The following is a 22,781-nucleotide window of genomic DNA, read 5'->3' as shown; positions in this document are numbered from 1 at the left end:
GAACCAGCACATCATAACAGACAGTATATAACATACAAAAGGAAGAGGAAAGGTGGTTCGCACGATAACATTGATGATATTAACATCTAACAAAAATGATGATGATTTCCCAGGGAGAGGAAGAGGAGAGAGCAAGAGAGGAAGCTGGGTCAGATCCGGGCCAACCCCGTCATGCCCGTCCAACCTCACAACAACGGAGGATCAATGCCTCCTCCTCACCACCAGCCCCCTCTGCCCTCTGTGGCCCCGCCCCATCCCTACCTCCCCCCACAGCCTCAGCCCCAGCCTCCCCCATCCAGACCGGAGAAGCTGTCCAGCCTGCCGCGATCAGCTGTTCCTCCCCCTGCCAGTGCCTCCATCCCTGGTAACTCCTTCAAGTCAAAACTTTTCTTTTATGTAATGTCTTACAATAAAATAATGATTTTTATATACAAACAAGTAAAAAAAATGTAATTTACTTGTAGGCATGGACACGGTGATCAGGGACCTGTTACCGCAGCAGCAGCCCCGGACCATCGAGAGGCGAGACTTGCAGTACATCACCATCAGCAAGGAGGAGCTGGCGTCCAGCGACAGTCTGTCTCCAGACCCCTGGAAACGAGACGCCCGCGAGAAGGCCGAGAAGCAGCAGCAGCTCCACATCGTCGACCTGCTGGACAAAGAGATCCAGGAGCTCCAGGTAGACTCAATTTAAGCTCCATTCGGAGGAAGGAAGGACGTATCTCACACACACACACACACACACAGTGAAGGATTTACAAATAACTGGTGCACACATTGTTTTCCAGTCGAAGCCGGAGCGAACGGCGGAGGAAAGCGACCGTTTGAGGAAGCTGATGCTGGAGTGGCAGTTCCAGAAACGACTGCAGGAGTCCAAGCATAGCGACGAGGACGAGGAGGAGGAGGATGACGAGGACGTGGACACCATGATGATCATGCAGAGGCTGGAAGCTGAGAAGAGAGCCCGGGTATGATGGGGTTGGTGATGGCAGGATGGGAAAGTATAGAGAGAGTAGACAGTTTATGCCAAGGTTGGAGGAAAGAGAGAGTAAAAAAAAAGCAACATCCTGAGTGAAGTAGAGGAGGGATGAAGCTTAGAGAACAAGCACGCAGCAGAGGAGAGTAAATAAAACATTTACAAGGACAGGAAATCTCATCATGCGCAATGGCTGTTTTTGCCGAAATTAAACACTCTGACGTTCTAATGTAATGATACTGTAGCTCAGCACACAAAGACGGGCGAGCCACAGGAAGTCAGGCTATTGGGCGGGAGAAGAAGGAGCCAGCTCTCAAAAGCTAGAGGGGGAAATGGATTCCTCTGTGGCTCCCACTATGAATGTTCTGCAGTGTGCATCTGCAACATGCTTCTGTCATCGCTTTGCCATGCTGAGCTGCTTCAATCTGATTTGCTGGAGGGGTGGGCGGGGCCGTCGGGCAGGCAGGCGAGGGTGTTGTTAATGCGGCATTCACATCACGTGGACACAACTGTGTGACTTTTAGTATGACGGGTAGTGTTGGAACATGTGGTGGTTTACGTTTCCTGTCGATTTTGGTTCCTACACTCAGCAGCTGGTGAGTGACAGGAGAACGACAACTTTAGTTTAAAGTGAATATTACTTTACTTACTTGTATCTGGCATCCCTCCCATATAAGGCAGATGCAGCATATGTGCCGTGTTGCACAGCAAGAATGAACCGTGACCACTGGGCCCATTTCAACAAGGTTCTCTGCATCCTGAATGGATTTTGATTATATTATTAAATAATTGTTCCTTGACATTATCCAGAACTATTTGACAATTACATCCCATATTGATTAATTCTGTATTATACAGAAGCTAATGTGGAACAAGCTGACTCCGTATAGCATCTACTGTACACAGGCTGATGCTGAAGTTCTTATGGGTTATTATTACGGCAGCCTTTACGCTCACTGTTCCAGCACTAAAATGGTCAGATTTCCAAAAATGTTTCGGGCAAATTCCTGTTGCTTCCAGAGATTGGTGGGCATACTTTTTTAAACTATTGCGCAGCATTATTTCCTTAATTTCTCTGTGTGACTGGCTGTGAGTGTGTGATTGTATGGCGGTTCATGTGGTAGGTTTGGTACTGGTTTATTCTGTAATAACGTACTTTTAAACTGATCTTTGGACCTTAATTATATAGTTTTATATATTCATATATGCTCAGGCGGTCCTTTTTTTTTCGAATCCAAATGCAATCACAATGGAGCTGCCAGAGTCACTTGACGTAATTACATAATAGTGAGGAGTATTTTAATTAGTGCTTAGGTGGTGATGTGGATTTGAATGGTGTTGGATTTAGGAGCCCTTGAACGGTCACCAATCAGTACAGTGGAGAAAAACAATGTTTCCACTTTACTGTATGACCTCCCCCTCCCTGCTTTTAATTTCTATTTGACTCCTCAGTTTCACCTTCCTCCTCCTACCTCCCCCTCCTTTCTTTTCTAACTTAAGTTAAATTGATATCTCCACCTTACCTTTCAGTATCTGGTATTTTCCTCTACCCCCCTCCCTCCTTATCTGTCCCCCCGTTTCACACTCTATTGTCTTCTTCTTCAGCAGCAGCAGAATGCTGTCCCAGCTATCTCTGTTCTAGACTTGGTATGTTCTTCCTGTTAATGACGAGTATCCTCTCCCTGCCCTTACATCACTTCCTGTTTCCTGTCTGGGCTGCCCACCTGCCCTATCTGTCTCTCCCTACCCATCTGGAGTACTGTTGTCGTGTCGTTGTGGTTGGGGCTGGGGGGGGTTGGAGGCAGGCCTGGTGCCATGATTAGCTTGAGAGCTGCCGGTCATGGAAAGGCCGTCCTGGGACGCTTGATGTTGTGTGGCTGGGGGAAGCTGTCCATCTCTTTGTCCACTCAAAACAACCGCAGCTTCACTTGCAGCTTATAAATGATGAAATACTGGTGTTTCCAAATCATAAAAACCAAACCTTTACATGCTTATAGAGTAGCAGAGCTGAGGCTGTTGTGGTTATAAGCAGTGATGTTTTGAGTGCATATGGAGGTGGTGCCTGCATGGCTGAATGTATCACAGGGGCCGTCCAGGTGGAGTTCCATGCATGATAGTCTTGTGAGCACCCGGCACTGCCTGCGCAGGGGCCACATCATGATGTTGTGGTGTCCGTGAATCCATTCACTCATCCATCTGTGTGTGACCAGCTGAGCCTCTTTATGTTTGCTTTTTTTAAAGGGTCTGATCAACCAAAACGTAAACGCATATCTTCTCACTTAGTTCTTTTTGTTCTTTATCTGTCAGATGGATTTGGTTGTGTTTCTATCGCTGAGATTTCAGCCTGTACAACAAGAGCTGAATGGAGAAATGATATTTCAGGAAAATGTCTCGAGCAAAACAGACAGGAACAGGCGTTCATATTAAATCTCTTGACATTCTTTAGGGTGTTACCATCCACGAGCAGAAGTCCACTGACTTCACACGGTTACAGTTTACTAAATAATATTAACTGAAGTAATTTTTTGATATTTGTATATAATTATATTAATGATACTAATAATGGTAGTGATGATGATGGTAATTACAATGATAATACTAGTTATAATAAATGCGCAATTACTTAAGATAAAGTCAAATGAAAAAGTAAAACAAAAGATATATAAATTCAATAGAAAAGAAATGAGAAAAGAATATAAATAGAATAATAAAATAAAAAACAGCAATTAGAAATTAAACAAATATAGATAAAAGTTATATATATATATATATATATATATATATATATATATATATATATATATATATATATATATATATATATATATATATATATATATAAAAACAAAACAAAAAATGTCAAACTTAAATTTAGAATAAAATATGAAATTATTAGAAAATAACGTAATGTTTTATTTTTCATTATTACATTAAGTAATATACATAAAACCAATATGTACTGGCTATGATTTTATAATATATCTATAATATATCTATCCTATCCTCTCGGGGTAGGCGGCAAAATATGTTGTTTTGTAATTTAGTTGAACTGACCTTTTGTCCATCCAGCCCAGAGTAAGGGTCTGTTTGTTTTGAGTGTCAGCGTATCCCGCTGGGTTCGTGTTGGGATGGTTATCAGAACATTTCTGCAGCGGCCCACTTAGCTTTCAGCTACTTCAGGAACGCTTGATTTATTCTTCCTCTCCTCCTCAGAAGGACCTTTTTAATGTTTTATGATGAAACTAAATCAAACACACCTCAAGTAGCTGAAAGAGGGCCTGTCTTTTGTTTTTGTTGCACTTTGTTGTGGTCGTAGTCTGCATGTTCCGCTGTGTGTGTGTGTGCGTGTGTGTGTGTGTCTGTGTGTGTCTGTGTCTGTGTGTCTGCCTGTCTATCCTGTGTTTGCAGTGCACACTGCTCCTTCCCTTTGGAGCAGTCCTGTGAGACAAATCCAACCTACCTCACGTTACACACAACGTGTTAGTGTACATTAGTGTCCAAGCTGTTAAACAGAGTCATTTGATGTGGAAAGGCTTTCAAAGTTTGTGTATGAATGACACAAGATTCATGTTGTACTAATTGTTTCCTTGTTTGCATGCATGCCTTTTGGCATGTTGCTCTCTCTGTGTGTGTGTGTGTGTGTGTGTGTGTGTGTGTGTGTGTGTGTGGTTGTGTGATCAGTTGCAGGACGAAGAGCGACGGCGTAAGCAGCAGCTGGAGGAGATTCGTAAGCGGGAGGCAGAGGAGCGAGCAAAGCAGGAGGAGGAGAGGAGGTGGAGGGAGGAGGCCAAACGAGGGGGCGGAGAGAAGGTCGGTTTGTTTATCTGTGAAACTATAGGATTTAATGAACATGAATGTTCAGGATGTTGTGTTATGCTACTGTGGGTCAGCCAATCCATATAATAGGACAGGACAGAGAAGAAATGTATCAGTCCGGGTTGGACCACAATTACTTTTTGCATCTTTCAGCATCTTGAAAATGTCCGCTCTTGAATATTTTCCTTTTTGTCAGCAGGGAAAATCCTTAAAATGGTATTCAGTGCTCTCAAAGAGTTGAGGTATCTGTGTGAAGTTAAAATTATCAATAATATACATTTAAAGGAATAGTTCAATATTTTGGGAAAACTACGAAATTACAACTTCACACCCATTATATCGGAGGTAGTAATTAAATACACAAGAACCTGCGCAACGGAGCTTAATTTGCTTAATTTTGTTATGAAAAGGACAGATTTCAGTTTTTGATTTTAGTTCTTTTCCTTGTTATTAAATGTAATTTACTCCTTAAACCAAATCCATACTACACAGTAAAGTGTGCAACCATCATGAAACTCTCCGAAGCCACTGTATGCTTTAAAGACTTGAATTGTATTTGGTAATATAAAGCACAAATATTTAGATACATTTGACATTATTTTGCACTTTGGGTGTTTTTAAATGACCAGCTGCGTGATCTGGTGTCCACCCGCCCACCCGTGTCTTGTGTGTTAAATCCAACATATTCAGTGTTTTTTTATCAGTGTGTCTTGTCCTATGACTGTGAACTGTAGACCACTGATCACACCACTGGTCTTTTAAAAAAACCTCACGTTAAAATGTACATAATGATATTACTCATTTGTGTAGCTCTGACATGATGATTTAATGACTTGCTGAGGTTTGAAAAATAGAAACATGGCAGTCAGAAGTATCTCAGAGATATTTGTTTGGTTATTAAGTCAGTTTATTTGTTAATACATTTATAACTACTGTTTTTGAGAATGAAATGTTGTTTTTAAGATGTTTTAACTGTTAATCTGATCCTGTTTTTTTATTGTAAATATGTCCAATTGCATGTCCTCATTTTATGCCCCCCCCCCCCCCCCCCCCCCCCCACCCTATGTGACGTGTTGCTGTGTCATGTTATGTGCTCCCACCCACCTCAAGCATGGGACTCCCATCTCGTTGTTGTTGTCGGTGTTTGTTAGGGAGTTCAGTTATTTCAGTTTTTTTGGGAGAAGCAGTTATGATTTTGTGAGTTTTTAATTTATCTTTTTTGTTACCATTTCCATTCATCATTGCTTCAGAAACTATGTTCAGGGAATGCCGCCCATGCTCCCACTTTTCCCAGAAACCACATGCTTTATATTCAGTTCATGCACACACACACACAGACACAGATAAATCTATACCCACCCATGTGCCTCATTCCCACCCTCAGCCATCCATACTGTACATATTCAGAAACCCAGCCAGTCATTCAAACCCACACACCCACTAATCCCTCCCAGTTTCTTCAGATTCCAACTGGGCTGATTCAACCATCAAAAGCAGCTCGGATACATCCACAGCACTAGAGGTTATGTTTTTGAGGAATTATACGATCTCAACTACATGAAACGGACCAAGAGAGAGAGAGAGAGAGAGAGAGAGAAAAAAAAAATGAAGATAATCTGACATCAGAAGCATCGAGATTGAGCACATGTGACCCGGAGCAGCTGGTCGAGCTCCAAACCCAGAAATCTAAACACATTCCTCCAGCGTAGATTTAAAGCGTAACTTCATCACAGGCCAGCGAAGACAGGGTGGGCTCAAATCACAAAAACCTCCCCACAACCCGATAGTATACACTGAGGATACACAGGCACATATGGACACATGCACACACTCGAGCAGTGCTGATGTAAACGGGAGATGGTGGTAGACAGGGTGGTCCAGGGAGAAGGTTTACTGTACAGTCCAGAAACAGTTGCCAAGTGTTCAGATCAAGTTTTGAGGTATTGTGGACCAGTCAGAGTAGATTTATGGTCTGGTTGATTGACAACATACTTTTTATATGTATGTATTAGACTTTGTCAGGGATGAAACGATAAAGGCCCGGACTTATTTACATAGCCGTCCCTGGTGTTTACAGATGAGCGGGTCAAGTGCAAGAGGACCAGATCTAATCTGTGGAAAACCAGTTCGGTCAAATCCAGTTCAGGGGCAACATTTATAAAACCGTGTTTGGATTATTCTAAAGAATACTCATGTGATTTCAAATGGCATCCTTAAGCTGAGTGTTGGTGGTATAAAACTGTTAGGAGGCTAAAGCAGCTGATTATACACAGATTATACTTTCAGTAAAGTAATGCAGCCCTGAATAACATCTTCCAATATCGCCAATGCAGCTGTGCTTTTAAACATCATACACAGTTTATTCCACACAAGCTCTCATCCGGTTTTTTTGCTTGAAAGGAAATGTAATTTGACAACTAATTCCTCAAACCTGTAACTAATAATGTAAGCTTATATATTGATTGAAGTTCTGTTTAAACAAGCGGAGCTCTGTCATACCAGTGAGGGTAAGAAGCTCCTCCAAACCTCAACAAAACCAGCTGGAAATTCCTTAGTGTAACCAATAAAGAGGTTTTGTAATTATAACATAATTTCCACCTCAAAGTAAGTTCTTAAGTAGGTCCCTAGTTTAAAATCCCAGAATACTCATCTGTTAATGGCTGAAATGCAAAAATGCACTTCCAAACCTTAGTATAACCAACAGGAAATTAATGCTGCAGACGTTTTGTAAATATAAGGTCATTTTCACATCAAAATGTTTTTTATTAAGTTACATTGTAGTATAGTTCGGCTTAAAGTCATTGCTTAAGATGGAATTTGATTGTTGGACCATTTTATAAATGAGGCCCCTGATCTAGGACCGGTATGCGTCAGTTGTGTCAAACTGGTGGACATAGTGGACTTGGTGTTGGTGCTGTAACAGATCCTTGTATACTGTATGGCAGCCCAGTTAGACCAGGAGTAGTCAGGCCCAGAAGAATCTGGAATGGTGGACAGATCTGGTTTTATCTGTAGTCGAAGCCGGGTGGTGGAGCTCTAGTTGAATATTTCCCCAGCTGTAGCTGAGCAGTCAGGAAGTGTCCTACACTGAGGTGAGAGCCAATGAGGGTGGAGCTTACTAACAGGTTGTCCCTCCCTTAGAGGAGACAGGAGGAGGAGTACTACACTCGCCTGGAGGCCGAGCGGCGCCGGCAGCACGAGGAGGCCGAGAGAAAGCTGCTGACGCCTGACGAGCCGGCCGGTCTGTATAGGCCCCCGCTGCCCCGGGATTACCAACCCCCCCACAACCCTACTAACAACCCCCCGCCCCCCCCCACAGAGAAACACCTCCTACCTCAAAACCCAGATCGCCTCCCCCGACACGCTCTACACCGCCAAGTTTGTCTCCTACGCGGGCGATGAGGAGGACGAGGAGGAAGCCACCAAAGCAGGGAGTGGCGGCGGCGGCACTCAATCAGGTCAGGTGAAGCTGTCGGCGACCCGGAAGTCGTACGGCGACCTCCCGGCCTCCGCCTCACCCAATCACAGCAGGCCTCGGCCGCCGCCCACTGCGCGCAAGCCCCGCCCCCTTTCTGACGGCATCTTCCTGTCTGGCTCGTTCCAGCCACCATTCAACAACTCCAACAGTACAGGTCCCCCCCTTCCTGCCAAACCCAGCTCCGTCCCCCCAGGAGGCTTTAAAGGTAGACCCAGAGAGAGGAGAGAGGAGGAGGAGTCAGGCTCGCCACCGCGCCCTCCACAGCTCCCGTACCTCCCTCTCATTCACTCATCTCTTCATTTACTACCCACTCCTTCATAGTTTAGTTCTACTTTGTCTTTTTATTTCCTTCAGTAGAGAGGAGTTCTGCCTTTTTTTCATTTCCACCGTCTACTTTTCCCTTCTTTACGTGTTTGTCCAAATTTTTTTTGTCGTCAATCAGTCCCCTCCGTTCATCACTTTATGTTCGTTATTATATATATATAGATGTGGAAAATTTCCCTCGCTCTCTTCGAACAAATCAGATTGTATTTGTAATTTTACGTTGATTTGATTGAACACCTCCTCCTGTCCCCCAGTAATTATTTTCCCCTCCACATGTTCCTCTACACAACCCCCCCCCCCCCACTCCCTCAATCAGCACTAGTGAACAGAAAAAGCAATCGATAATCACGCCACCACTTTTTGATGCAGATTGGAACCCATCAAAGCCAATCATAGTACTGTTGGTGTTGTCGCTCGCCGTCTCCTTTGTGTCTGGTTTGTCGCTGCTTGGGACGAGGGGGCGGGGCCAGCCGTCAGTCTGCCTGCCTGCCCCCTTCCTGCCCCGTCGCTCTGCTTAGCGGTGTTGGCTTTAAAGGGAAGGAGACACATCATTGGCTTCACACAACCCATCAATCACTCCAAAAAAAAGAGTCGGCTCTCTTTTCATTAACATGCCAAAAATGCACACAGCAGCAGTGTGTTGAGTGAAAGGCCTCTTTGTCTGTGGCTGTTTTTAAAAGGTCTAAATCTGCTTGTCGTCAAACTCTGAGCTTCTGTGTAACTCGGGTCTGCTCAAACTGCTCAAGCGCCTCCTAGTGGCAGTTATCATTACGGCGGCTTGTATTGAAGATGTAAAAGGTCATGCTGGGGCCACAGGTCCCTCTAAAAGAAACAAAGTCTTTCTTAACATAGATCAAGTATTAAAGAGCTGTTTTTCTTGGTTTATCCTTGTGGAATGTTATGCCAAGATATCTATCGATGCTTTTCTTCAAAAGGCCTCATTGTTGGACAGCGATATCTAACAGTGGAGGGGTTAACCTGCAGTCAGTTGGCAGCTGTCTGAATTATTTGCTCCCATGATTTTATCTGAGATACAGTTTCTGAGCAAACTGGTTTTGTTATATTTAGTTTTGGCTTTGGTATTTTTAGGTGTATGCCAAAAATCATTGGACATTAGATTGTAGACGATTCAAGTTTTATTTCAGTCCAACTAATTAGTTGTCAACATGGGGGTCGTGACCCCACAAAAGGTCATAAGATAAATCCAAAGAGTTAATGAATAACTGAAGAGACATCAGTAAAAACATATTTCTAAGTAATTTATGGATTTATTTATTTGTAATTTATTAAATGATTTTACCTTTTTAGTGCTCTATCAAATTATTTAAATAAAACAAGGAAAACTACACAAAGTTATGTTTATTTTTCCAACATTTCTCTTATGTTTTAAGTTTTCTTGTGAAATATTGTGCTGCTTTTTTTCTTCAAGCCTCTAAAAGAAATGAGTCTTTAAATGAACTGCTCACAGTTGATGAATACACAACTTGTTCTAATTAAAGCCAGTTATTGAGCCTCAATATACCAATACTGCTGTTATCGACCCAAATGGGTCACAAAGCGCAAAGCAACAAAAGCTGAAATATGGCATCAAATGTCGATTCAGATTCCAGATTTAGGTTAAAAAAATGTCAAAGTAAAGAACCAAAGTAATCGCTACTCTTACGGATTATATATTATAGTTATAAGTGGTCACAAGCAGACACAACTTGCTATTTGAGCATCCACAGACAAACAGAGCTACCAATGCTGCACAGCCTGAACGCTATCACCACCTGAGGTCCAGGAAACGACCTTCACAATAAACCTCCACTGATGCTCATTGAACACTAAAACACGTCCAAGGCCTCATGGAGAACTTCGTGGTGCATATTCACTCAAATCAGAAAAAAAGAACATCCTACTAATGCCCCCCCCCCACCCCACCTCCCTCAGAAACAAAAATCTGCATGTCTCACCCCCCCTCCCCCCCCCATCACACCACACACCCATGCATCATAAACAAACAAAACACTGCACTCTGGCTGCCAGCAGCTCACCCCAGTAACCGGCTTGGTGTCTATTGCTTTTACTGCCTGTGCGTAGCTTCCACCAGGCTGCCTTCTTCTGTTTTTAAAATCTCTTATTTATGTGTTTGCTTCCTTTTCCCCACTTTGCCTGTCTCTGTGTTGGTCTGTCTGTTAATCTGCTTTTCCAATATTTTTGAATCCTTGGACGTGCTTTGTCGTCTGCCTGTTTCAGCTGATCCAGCTTGTCCTTCATTTCGCCCCTCAGTCTGTGTCTCCGCTGTCTTAACGCTGCCGCTTTACTAAACCTTACTACAACTCCCAAAGGGCATTGCGGCAGGTTCAGGTGACCAAACGGCACCTGAGTCTCTGGCTGCCCCGACATATTGATCTCCAGAATGTATTGAAATGAGTGTGATTTGAGCTGGCAGCTCCCAAAGCTCCGACTGTGGGCTCTTCTTCAAGCCGCAGATACTTTTGTAATCAGAATAAAACCGCGAGAGAAAACAACACGGCGGCTCAGAAGGCGCACGAAGCGGAGACGCTTGATCCCCAGAGATGGATGTTGTAACTCAAACTGCGTGTTGGTGCAGAATAAAAGCAGTGAGTTTTGTTAGACTCAACTGGCCTCTAAGATAACTGAACCACAATCAAAGGAAAACATTCACAACCTTTGAGAATCTGTCAAAAAGCTAGTGGATGATTTTTCTTTGTGAATCTTGAGATTTTTCAATTTGCAGTGCCAGAAGTATTATTTTCCATCTCTTTTGGCTCCACAGAGGAATGTCACTGGCCTTGAACAAGGGTTGTTTCTCTGCGGTTACTTTGTTCTCTGCCAGTTTGTGTTTATGTGGTTTTGGGGCTGAAGTGGGATCTCGTCCCAAACTACTCTTCAGATCTATAAAACCCAAACTCGAGGGCTTAGGAGCTGCCAGCTGGATGAATCCATCTGGGTTCACACCCTGTCACTGTGTCTGCGTCTGAACTGCACCAATCTCCATTTCATCTGAAACACCCAGCAACCAAGTAGAGTTGAGATGTTTCATGAGTAAAGTTCTGGGTTGTTCCTGGGTCATCCGGTAGGATTCAACCGCTGCTTTCAACAATAGAGGATCTCTTCTTAACCGTTTGGATCCAGTATCTCCTCTCAGCCTGTGATGTAAAATATTGTGCCATGAACCAAATCTGAAGTCTCTGTTTTATCCTCTCAATTTAAACACCTCATTTTGATTAGTTCCTGCTCACTCGCATCATTCTTTATTTTTCTGTCTGTCTACAAATCCCATAGAAAGACCAAAACCAAGAAGACGTAAACCTTAAAAAAAATTTTTTTAAAAAGTCTTACAAATATCTAGTTCCACTTTAAAAACATAGTTGTGATCCAGTCGGGCAGATGTGGCAACAGCTGTGTCTGGCTTTAGGCTGGATGTTGCGAGGGGTTTGGAAAAGACACAGGGACACAAATGTCTTCTTTGGGGTCAAAGGTCACGGGTCACCCTCCCTGAGTCAGTGCCTCCAGACTTTAACCGAGCACGGGTTATAATGTCAACGCTCATACGGGAGCTTTTTCTTTACAACTTGTCTTGATTTTGATGTTAAATATTTAATTTTAATTATTATATGAGTTCTACTGCAACTGATCAATGTAATTGTTTTCATTCATTCTATATTGGGTCTGAACGACAAGTAAAACAGTTGGAAATAAAATAGTAATAGAATGAAATAGTGTTTTTTTTAGATGATTCCGGACAAACAGGCTCCAGATCATCAGCAGTCAGACATGTGTGACGGTGACCTTGGCCTCGGATCCCATCGACACGTCCACAGACCATTTCTGCTGCTTTGGAATGGCCCTTTAACAGCTTTTTAACGCTCTCTCTTTCTCTTTTCTTGGCTTGCTGCTGCTCTTCTTTAATGAGATCTAATGGTTTCTGCCTTAATGCTTCTCCAGAACCAGTTCCCTCTCGTTCTTCCTTCCGCTCAGGCTGGTCTGTGGGAAATGAAGTGATGCCGACTGAAGAAGCTGCTGGTTGCTGGAGACCCGGGGTCTCTGCTTGATGTTCAACACTATAATGGGAAAATAATACGTAGTTGTCCACTAATAATAATAATAATAATGCCTGTGATTCCTTATTAATGATGGGAGTAATTGGGAAACGTGTAGCAGAGATCTTGACATCCGGCAGCCGGCAGCTTCTATCTGGGATATTTTCGGATGACAAAAGCTGTAATATGAACGATGCTGACTCGTATCTGCTCTGTCTGTCTGTCTGCTGTGTGATTCCTGACCCTCGGACAGGATTTAACTCGTACACTGGAAACTCGGCAGGAGTTGTAGGATCCGGAGAAGTCTACAACGACCCGCGAGACAAATGGACGAAAAGGTGACGCCTTTATTCTTTCCCCTGGTTTCTGATTTAAGGGGCTAATGCGTTGTGATACAAGTTGGTTAACATTTTAACAGCAAAACGTTTCCCACAAGAAGAGTCTAGAAATGATCCTGTGTCGCACGGTCACCACAACATGACCAAAGACTCCAATCTAAAGGATCCTCTTGCTTATATCAGATGTTAAGTTGACAGTTTATGTGAACAATTTAGATTTCATAATATAAGAATTTAGTTTTATGACTCTTTCCTTATAGAGTTGGATGTGATGCGTTGTACACATACATATACTGTAATACAGTATATGTATAATCAGGAAAATGGACTTAAAGTCAGGGCTGGGGGGGTGCTTTAAAAATGTATTTCGATACAATTAGCGACTTAATTTAATATTGTGGTACTTGATTACTTTCTGTACATTTTTGGTTGCGTTAATACCAAATATGCAAATACAGAAAAATGCTGGAACTTCTTCATTATTTTATATGCAAAGCAGGAAAGGAACATAAGGTCTGCCTCCAGCTGTGAAAGTCTTGACTCGATTATGTTCATCATAGATTCATCCATTCATTACCAATAACTCTGATTATTTCAATAATAATGAATAATATGATGAAACGCTTTTTGCAGTCAGGAGCAGGAGAACTCGATCCCCGGCGAGAGTATGACGTTTAAGGAGCGCCAGCGTCTCTTCTCTCAGGGGAAGGAGGTTTCCAACAAGGTCAAGGCTTCACGCAAACTCATGGAGCTGGAGAACGAGCTCAACACCAAGTAGTCGACCCGCCGAGCCTTCCACCTTCCAGCGACGCCTCTCCACGGTAACATTAAGGAGCGGGGTGGGACGAAACCGGGTCGGGAGATCCCGGCGCTCGCTTCCCCTCACCGCTGACCGTCTCCTCCCGTTTGTGTTGTTTTTTTCCCCCCTTTTTATTTTTTTATTTTAATCGTTCAATAACTGGACTTTTTTGACGTAGCTATATGGTTGCGATAGGAGAGACATTTATGGCTTAAAGTTTTTCTTCCCCTTGTTGAGGTCTGTCAAAGATATATAATGATAAAGCACTGTAAAAAAAGTTTTAATTGTATCTAGTGAGAATTTGAGAATCACACGACAGAGGGTGATATATTTTTGTTTATAAAATGGTTCTTGGGGCGAGGGGATGGAGAAAGGTCTATTCTCATTTTAATTTTAATTTTTTTTTTAAATAGCTCACTGAAATATGAACAATTTTATGGTGTTATCTTAATGCTCTTTTTCTGCATCATGTTGTTTTCACATTTTTAATTGCCAGCAGAAATGCCGGGTTGAGCTCCAGACCAATCTTTATTTGCTTTTTTTTTTTTTTTTTTTTTTTATATATATAAAATTGTTAGTAAGTGGAAACACTGTTTATTCATTCCGTAGCAAGAACGCATTGGGATTTTTTTTATTTTATTTTGTGATGTTTTAGATCAACTCTGAAAGATTCTCCAGACGAGGATCGTACAGTCCGGAGAAAGATCTTTAAGTGCACAACATTACTGTAAATATTTGGGTCCACGACTGTCTCACTCTTTTACTACTGTAGAAACCTGCCAGGCTACTAAAAACTGCAAAACTAATGTGATGGAACAGCATTTTGGTCACAGGAAAATCTATCAGGACGTACTTCTAAAACTGGACTGTCTCCCTGCTGCATCTTACTGTCAGTGGAGTTAATGTTTTAAATGTTCTGCCCCAATCTGAGGTAACTCTAATTTTATTTTATTTTAAATCTAATAGTCATTTTTTGCAGAGTTGTGTGTGATTAATTTGATTGATTGTACCTGAAATTCAAGCCAGAAAATGGATTTCTTCTACTCACAATGTGATTGTTGGTTTTCACAATAAATAAAAAAAAAAGGAAATACTCTTTAAGTCCTCTTGCTTTAGAGATATTTATTTCAAACCTTGTGGGGAGGAAAAAAAACATACTTGCACAAAAACTTGTTTTTGCTATTAACTATGTGTCTCCAAACTGTTTTGAGGAGTGGATTACAGGTGGGACCTCTCGTACTGTGGTGATAATCTGTGTTTTCTGCATTAGAGACGGAACAAGTCGTCTGTTTTTACACCAGCTGTAGTTCAGGGAGATCCAGATGATTCTTTTCTTTTAGGACCGGAGTCAAGGTGACAGAATTGTGATTGTACACTGCTGATGTAGAAAAAGACCACCCTTCAGACCCCAGTTCTAAAATACAAAGATAGGAAAATAGATTCAAAAGTATCTCTCGTCTGCAGTTTGACTCCATCCTGCGTGTGGATTTATTTCATTTCTTCTCTCCGGGAGCCTCCACTAAAAAAACGATTCCACATGAGATGAGATGCTGTTAAAATAACTGACCTGTCAAACACTACAGACGACACTACTATCTCCTCTCCCACCCAAAACAACAACAACAACAACAACTCCTTTTTAAGTTTGAAATGAACTGAATCATCTTAATGGTTTCATGTTTAGCCTTTTTGTAAATCATTAATAAATACAGAGTTTTCAACAGTGCCGGCTGAAAGTGTGTATTTTGTCTATGAGAAGATATTGATTCCGTTACTCTGATGATTGATTTGTTTACACTGTTGTACTTTTCTTGAATATTTCCATTTTTTAATACTTACTTCCACTTTGTGTCTGACTAACATCTTTTACTGCACTACATTTCTTCTGACTCCTTTACTTTAGCTTTTTAGATTGAGCTTTAATGTACACACTACTTTACAGTTGAACTACCCTGCAGTGTATATTTAAGCTCCACCTCGACCAGCTGTAACAAGGTGTAACTTATTTGTAAATGCTTTAATAATACAACACTGACATGATGGGGCTTCACTATTTTTGATACTTTTAAGCATAAATTGTTGCTATTACTGTAAGTAATATTTTGAATGCAGGACTTTTTATAGATTTTTATAGTTTGGTACTGTGACTTTTTACAAACTAATTGTATATTATGTGGTATTCTTTATGGCATACTGTGACTTTTTATAACACTACCATGACTTTATTATATACTGTACCTTTAATGACATTTCTAGGACATAACTTTCACTTTAACATTTTAATAGAATAATAACTTTTCATGGTATTTTGGTGAAATACTATACGAAGACTTTTTCGGGACATTTTTATGACCTTTTATTTGTATTTATTAGACATACTATACTACGACTTGTTTATGACTGTCGTCCACCCACTTCACTATGACTTCATGACTTTTTTTGACGCACTACAATGACTTTTGTATGACTACTTTCGCCATACAAAACAATTACTTTTTTAGCATACTAGACTGATTTTCTGACTATAATTTTTTTGGTTACACTATACTATGACCTTTGTATAACATTATTCTACGTACTATACTATGACTTTGTTACTATGACTACGTACTATACTATGACCTAAAGCCGATAGATAATTGAGAATGATTACATTTTGACGGAGCGCTTCTGTTTTAACCGGCGCCCTGACCAACAATGATGTTACCAGAGAGGAATAGAGCTCAAACAAGTGGTTTCAATAACCACAGACACAGTCCCTGCACACACTTTTCTCTTATTAGAAGATGAGAAAAATGTTTTTTTTTGGGTGACATCACTTCACACCTGAATGAACTGAATTTATAGCTGCAGGGCAATTCAGTAAAATCCGTTTTTCTAAGATGAAGTACTTTATTTTATTATGCACATTTTTCAAAAGGTTTCCGTTTTGTAAGTTATTCTTCAATCCAGCCCTTATTTTACTTGAAACAAGAAAACATGCAATATTATTAGAGTATTTATAATTTATCCAGTTATATATGAAATCTGAGGATGAAGATTGTTGAGATATTATTCATTTGAACTTTCTTTATTTGATTTGTCAGTTGTTGACTACATACAGACATTAATACAACTGTTGGCTACTTCAATACATATGGGACTAAATCATAGAACAAGTTGGACATTATTGTGATGTTCCGGACCTTCGCATGAGGAAATTCTCTCTAACTGGACCTCGTTGAACTTTAATTGAACAGTCCTATACTATACTATGACTTTTTCATTCATTCCTTCAACAAAGTGCTGTTCCATTCCTATCTACACCATTTCAAGCCCTCACAGTCTCTCACACTCAACCACTTACCAGGTATGACTGTTTGTTCTGACATACTATACTATGACGTTTTTATGACTTGCCATCATACTATATCATGATTAATTTTTTTGTTCTGACATACTATACTATGACCTTTTTAAGATGTCAGAGAGGTGATTTGAACAAATGAGAGGGCTGTGCCAGTAATGTGGAGGGAGGAGTTGTAGGATCCGGATGGCGATGGCTCAGTGATCCTGGGAGCTATGTTGTCCGGGGACCCTGGTAGGATCTCCCAAGGCAAACAGGTCTCAGGGGAGAGCCCAGACTAAGAGCGGTTCAAAAATGATGGCATAATAATAATTGCAGCCCACAGACTTCAGCCACCTCGCCCGGACCAGGGAAACCGGGGAACCCTCCCGGAGCCAGACCCAGGAGGGGAGCTCGTCAGCGAGTGTCTGGTGGCCGGGCCTTCGCCCTTGGGGCCCGAAGAAACATCATGGAGCAGCCCCCCTGTGGACCCACCAGCCACAGGGACAAGCATCGGGGTCGGAAGCAATGCAGACCGGGCGGCGAGCCGGGCCGGGGGCCTGGGCGAGTTTAAACACTATTTCACTGAATAAACGCTAAAGAGTCCTCAAGGGCACAAATTTATCAAGGCTGTGAAATACTCTTCTCATTTTAACAGCAGTTAAAACATTTATAAGTGAATGCATCTTATCAATGGATTTGGATTTTTATCAACAATAAAAATCACAGGTGATTAGTGACATCACCTGTCTCTAATAGCTAACGGTGGGGTGTTTAATTCTCTCAGATTGTTTAGTTTAAAGAGCTTTTAGAGGCTTCTCAAAGAGGAAAATATGCAATATTTCATTAAAAAAAAGAAATAAAACCTTAGATAAAAGTCTGAAAAATATAAACATAGTTTGGTCTAACAGACGTGTTTATTTATACTGCTTTGAACATCAAAATGTTTTATCAAGAATATAACTTGTAAACTTGTAAAGAAATATCAGGGTTGGAAAGTAACTAAGTATGTTTACTCTCTTTACTCCACTACATTTAACTGACAGTTTTAAGTTACTTTTCAGTTTTACACATAAAACCTATGAGTTGCTAAAATAATGTATTGTTAAGGGTTTAACTACCAACATAGTATACAAAGTAGGGTGATAACACTATCATGCTAATATCAGGCAGCAGAATGGCATGTTAATGGTACCATGAGTACTTTTTTTTTTTTAATAGCCTAATCTAAGTTATATTTTGTCGACGACAACCGACAAATGTAGCCTACATTTTTTGGTCTATTAAGTGTAAGATGAGCCTCTTTTTTTTCAAACGCAGGAACCTTCCTCATCAAGGAACCTTTTGTGGAGCTCATTGCATCTCGCCCTCAGGGACCAGAGTCCAAATTAAGGCCCAAAAAGGTTGATGCTTCAAGTCGTGTACCACTTAATTAATGAAGACTAAATTAATAATGAATTATGAAACAAGTCTGATGTGACTCTGGAAGAAACGATGAATCATTTAAAATGCTGGTCGATTGAAATTTCCTTCAAACCCAGTACTGTGCTGAATCTTTATCACACAATGTCACTGCATGCTATCAGAGGTCTATTGAGATTGTTGCAACTGGCAATTACTTTCATTACTTCGATTATGCTGATAAGCAAACATTTAAAATTGATTATCAAAAAAGTTGCAGCTTTTAGATAAAAGGATGATCTGAACTCTACTCACTGTAGAAGTTGCTACCTGTAAAACAGTGATGTTGCCTTTGAGGGGAGCAGTCTTGTCCTCTTATGTTAACATTCAGAAAACCTTTGATTTCTTAAAGATCACTTTGAATAAAATATTGTTTCAGCATGCAGAACAATGTCGACGACTTGAGTCTGCACTTCCGTCTCAGTTCTTGATCTTCCTCTGTAGGTGGGCGTCCCCAATACTCATAATGTCAAACACCGGCCTTATTCAACGCATCCGCAGCCCCCAACCCCGATACTAGGTGAGATCAACTGAAGCATACACATGCCTGTTATAGTTTCATTTGGTTTTGATTATGTGCCGCGCGTTCATCTAAATGTTTTCCTTCTTCTCGCAGCATGTTCAAAGTTGGTGTTTTGTCTCATGCCCGTTGCTCAGATTGCCATCTGAGCGATTCGCAATCACAGACATTTTATTTTTGTGTTATTTGTTCCACTGAAATCTTATATTTGAAATATGTTGACAGTCAGAATTGAACTAACCTCTTGTCATCGACCACGCGTCCATCAAGTGCAATGCATCTGGAGGACAGCACTAGATCCCCATCTATTTGATGGTGGTGGGAGTCTTTGGACTGGTGCTGGGGGCGCTCTCCTGCCTGCCCTGCGCCAGAACCCCTCGAAGACGGCACCGCCAACCCGCTCAGTCGAGTCTGCACGACCTGGAACTCGTTGACATCTTTGTTCCTCTTCTGCTGGCTTATGGCTGGTGAGTTTAAACAGCAGCGGGCTGACGAAGGAGCTCACAGGAAGGAAGCACGACGACCAAAGACAAGTGCAAGTTGTAGTAACGCGTGTTGGCCATTAGATGTCCATCTATGTCTTCTAGAGAGCCCCACTGCCTTTTTAGAATTGACACAGACCACAGATTGCACACAGTCCTCAAAGGTGGACATGTGAAGGGAGTTTAAAAAACTGGAAATGAGGATGTTGAAAGGAAACACAGTTCTTAAGAAACGAGCCCAATGACGTTCGTTATACATCTTTTGATACACATTGTGGCTAAATGACATAATGAATGACACTGCTTTGGCCCCTCATGTCGCGTCATCTCTCTACTATCAGCTCTTCAAAAAAAGCCCCAGAAATACTGAAAACAAGATTTGTATTTGAATAATTGACGCTGGTCAAAACAATTGTCTGGATTAAAATCAAAGTTGGCTCAAACATCTGCAATACAATCAAATCATTGGGGCCTAGCGGGTCATCCTCATCCAAAACATGTCAAAACAGGAAATGGCAGCATATTTATTCTCTTCTCTTTCTTGCCTATAGGTAATGTGTGGATATATTCTATTTACAAGCCCAACTACATCAGGAACGCAACAAGTGGGGATCCGTACTGCGACAGGACGCTGTACCTGTTTGCCTGCTGGACCACCACCGTAGTCTACATCCTGCTGGGTTTGTTCCTCGTTGGCGGCTTCTGTGTCCTCTTCTGCTTTTACCTGTGTGGCCGAGCCGACGCAGACGACGATGTCTAGAGACAAAACAAACCAACGAGGGGACGGGATGCGTCTAATGAGGCTGTTGATTGGCTGATATAGTGCGACAAAAGATTAATATGGTTCATCTTAATCATATGTCTCCTAGTGGCACTTCTAGTTGCACAGCCTTTGTTTCGACAGCCTCATTGAGATACACACTTAACTCCAAGATGCTGTAGATTTTCACCACTGATCACTAATAACGTCTGAAAGTGTTTTCTCGATGCAGAGCCTTTTTATACCTCCTGCAGAAGCTGCAATGCACTCTGTTCGTAGGAATCCCCTCTCACTTCCAGTCCAAAAGATACACAAGATGTATTGTTTACATGTTCAACCAGGAAATGGGCTTAAACTTAATACAGAGAACAGGATAACATGATGAAATGTCTGGTTTTTAGAGTTGATTTTTGCCTTGTTACTTTTTTAATAATTAGTGTCAGGATGGCACTCAATAAAACAATCAATCATATACCACATCTTTCGTATCATGCACTTTAATTAATAGACAATGATTTCTTATCCAGCGTAATCCTATATATATATATATATAAAATCCTTTTTTTTGTGCTTCCCTTTTTGGTCTCCATTATGTAACATTGAATCACAACACTTAACTTAAAGATCAAACTGTATCAAACTGTGTTATATGAATAAGATAACATACAGTATATTTACCATGATTCAACCATAGATATGATGTATTTTGTAACCTGAAAAATCTATTAAAGAGAAAGAAATGTGTAAAATAGAAACTGTAAATATAGCAAATGTATTTCTCCTAATGAGTGATTTCTGACCTCAGGATGTTTTATAACCGCCTGTTCAACCACTGAGGTTACTAAGACAGAAAGAGATAAGAGGAAGAAAACGAAAATGACTTTTTCGACATGCTATACTATGACCTTTTTATGACTTTTTGACATGCTATACTATGACCTTTTTATGACTTTTTCGACATGCTATACTGACTTTTTTATGACTTTTTCGACATGCTATACTATGACCTTTTTATGACTTTTTCGACATGCTATACTATGACTTTTTTGACTTTTACGACATGCTATACTATGACTTTTTTATGACTTTTTCGACATGCTATACTGACCTTTTTATGACTTTTTCGACATGCTATACTATGACCTTTTTATGACTTTTTCGACATGCCATACTATGACTTTTTCGACATACTATGACTGTTCTAAGACTTCTTTCGACATGCTATACTATGACTTTTTTATGACTTTTTCGACATGCTATACTATGACTTTTTTATGACTTTTTCGACATGCTATACTATGACTTTTTTATGACTTTTTCGACATGCTATACTATGACTTTTTTATGACTTTTTCGACATGCTATACTATGACTTTTTTATGACTTTTTCGACATGCTATACTATGACCTTTTTATGACTTTTTCGACATGCTATACTATGACTTTTTTATGACTTTTTCGACATGCTATACTATGACCTTTTTATGACTTTTTCGACATGCTATACTATGACTTTTTTATGACTTTTTCGACATGCTATACTATGACCTTTTTATGACTTTTTCGACATGCTATACTATGACTTTTTTGACTTTTACGACATGCTATACTATGACTTTTTTATGACTTTTTCGACATGCTATACTATGACCTTTTTATGACTTTTTCGACATGCTATACTATGACCTTTTTATGACTTTTTCGACATGCCATACTATGACTTTTTCGACATACTATGACTGTTCTAAGACTTCTTTCGACATGCTATACTATGACTTTTTTATGACTTTTTCGACATGCTATACTATGACTTTTTTATGACTTTTTCGACATGCTATACTATGACTTTTTTATGACTTTTTCGACATGCTATACTATGACTTTTTTATGACTTTTTCGACATGCTATACTATGACTTTTTTATGACTTTTTCGACATGCTATACTATGACCTTTTTATGACTTTTTCGACATGCTATAGTATGACTTTTTTGACTTTTACGACATGCTATACTATGACCTTTTTATGACTTTTTCGACATGCTATACTATGACTTCTTTATGACTTTTTCGACATGCTATACTATGACCTTTTTATGACTTTTTCGACATGCTATACTATGACCTTTTTATGACTTTTTCGACATGCCATACTATGACTTTTTCGACATACTATGACTGTTCTAAGACTTCTTTCGACATACTATACTATGACTTTTTTATGACTTTTTCGACATGCTATACTATGAATTTTTTATGACTTTTTCGACATGCTATACTATGACTTTTTTATGACTTTTTCGACATGCTATACTATGACTTTTTTATGACTTTTTCGACATGCTATACTATGACTTTTTTATGACTTTTTCGACATGCTATACTATGACCTTTTTATGACTTTTTCGACATGCTATACTATGACTTTTTTATGACTTTTTCGACATGCTATAC

General features: G+C 40.5%; 1 protein-coding gene and 1 pseudogene across 2 annotated transcripts in view; both read left to right on the top strand.

Annotated features, from left to right (window-relative positions):
- The window catches only part of LOC306711887 (afadin-like), an 88,548-nt gene extending 73,675 nt beyond the window's left edge, over nucleotides 1-14,873 (top strand). Inside the window, 8 exon segments of the mRNA XM_079180962.1 lie at nucleotides 114-364; nucleotides 465-679; nucleotides 789-968; nucleotides 4,658-4,786; nucleotides 7,934-8,100; nucleotides 8,102-8,250; nucleotides 12,897-12,981; nucleotides 13,615-14,873. Coding sequence (XP_079037088.1) covers nucleotides 114-364; nucleotides 465-679; nucleotides 789-968; nucleotides 4,658-4,786; nucleotides 7,934-8,100; nucleotides 8,102-8,250; nucleotides 12,897-12,981; nucleotides 13,615-13,759 — 1,321 coding nt within the window. The 3' untranslated portion in view covers nucleotides 13,760-14,873.
- A 2,468-nt stretch (nucleotides 14,874-17,341) lies between these two features.
- On the top strand, nucleotides 17,342-20,328 carry LOC306711653 (annotated as a pseudogene). Its single transcript has 4 exons — nucleotides 17,342-17,360; nucleotides 18,426-18,526; nucleotides 19,384-19,553; nucleotides 20,120-20,328. The product of its transcript is annotated as an uncharacterized misc_RNA (transcript).
- Nucleotides 20,329-22,781: the final 2,453 nt, after the last annotated feature.

The sequence above is a fragment of the Pholis gunnellus genome (assembly GCF_910591455.1).
Source record: "Pholis gunnellus genome assembly, chromosome: 19".
Taxonomy (NCBI): Eukaryota; Metazoa; Chordata; class Actinopteri; order Perciformes; family Pholidae; genus Pholis; species Pholis gunnellus.
Note: the sequence above shows the minus strand (reverse complement) of the source record. Positions and strands in the feature narration are given on the sequence as shown.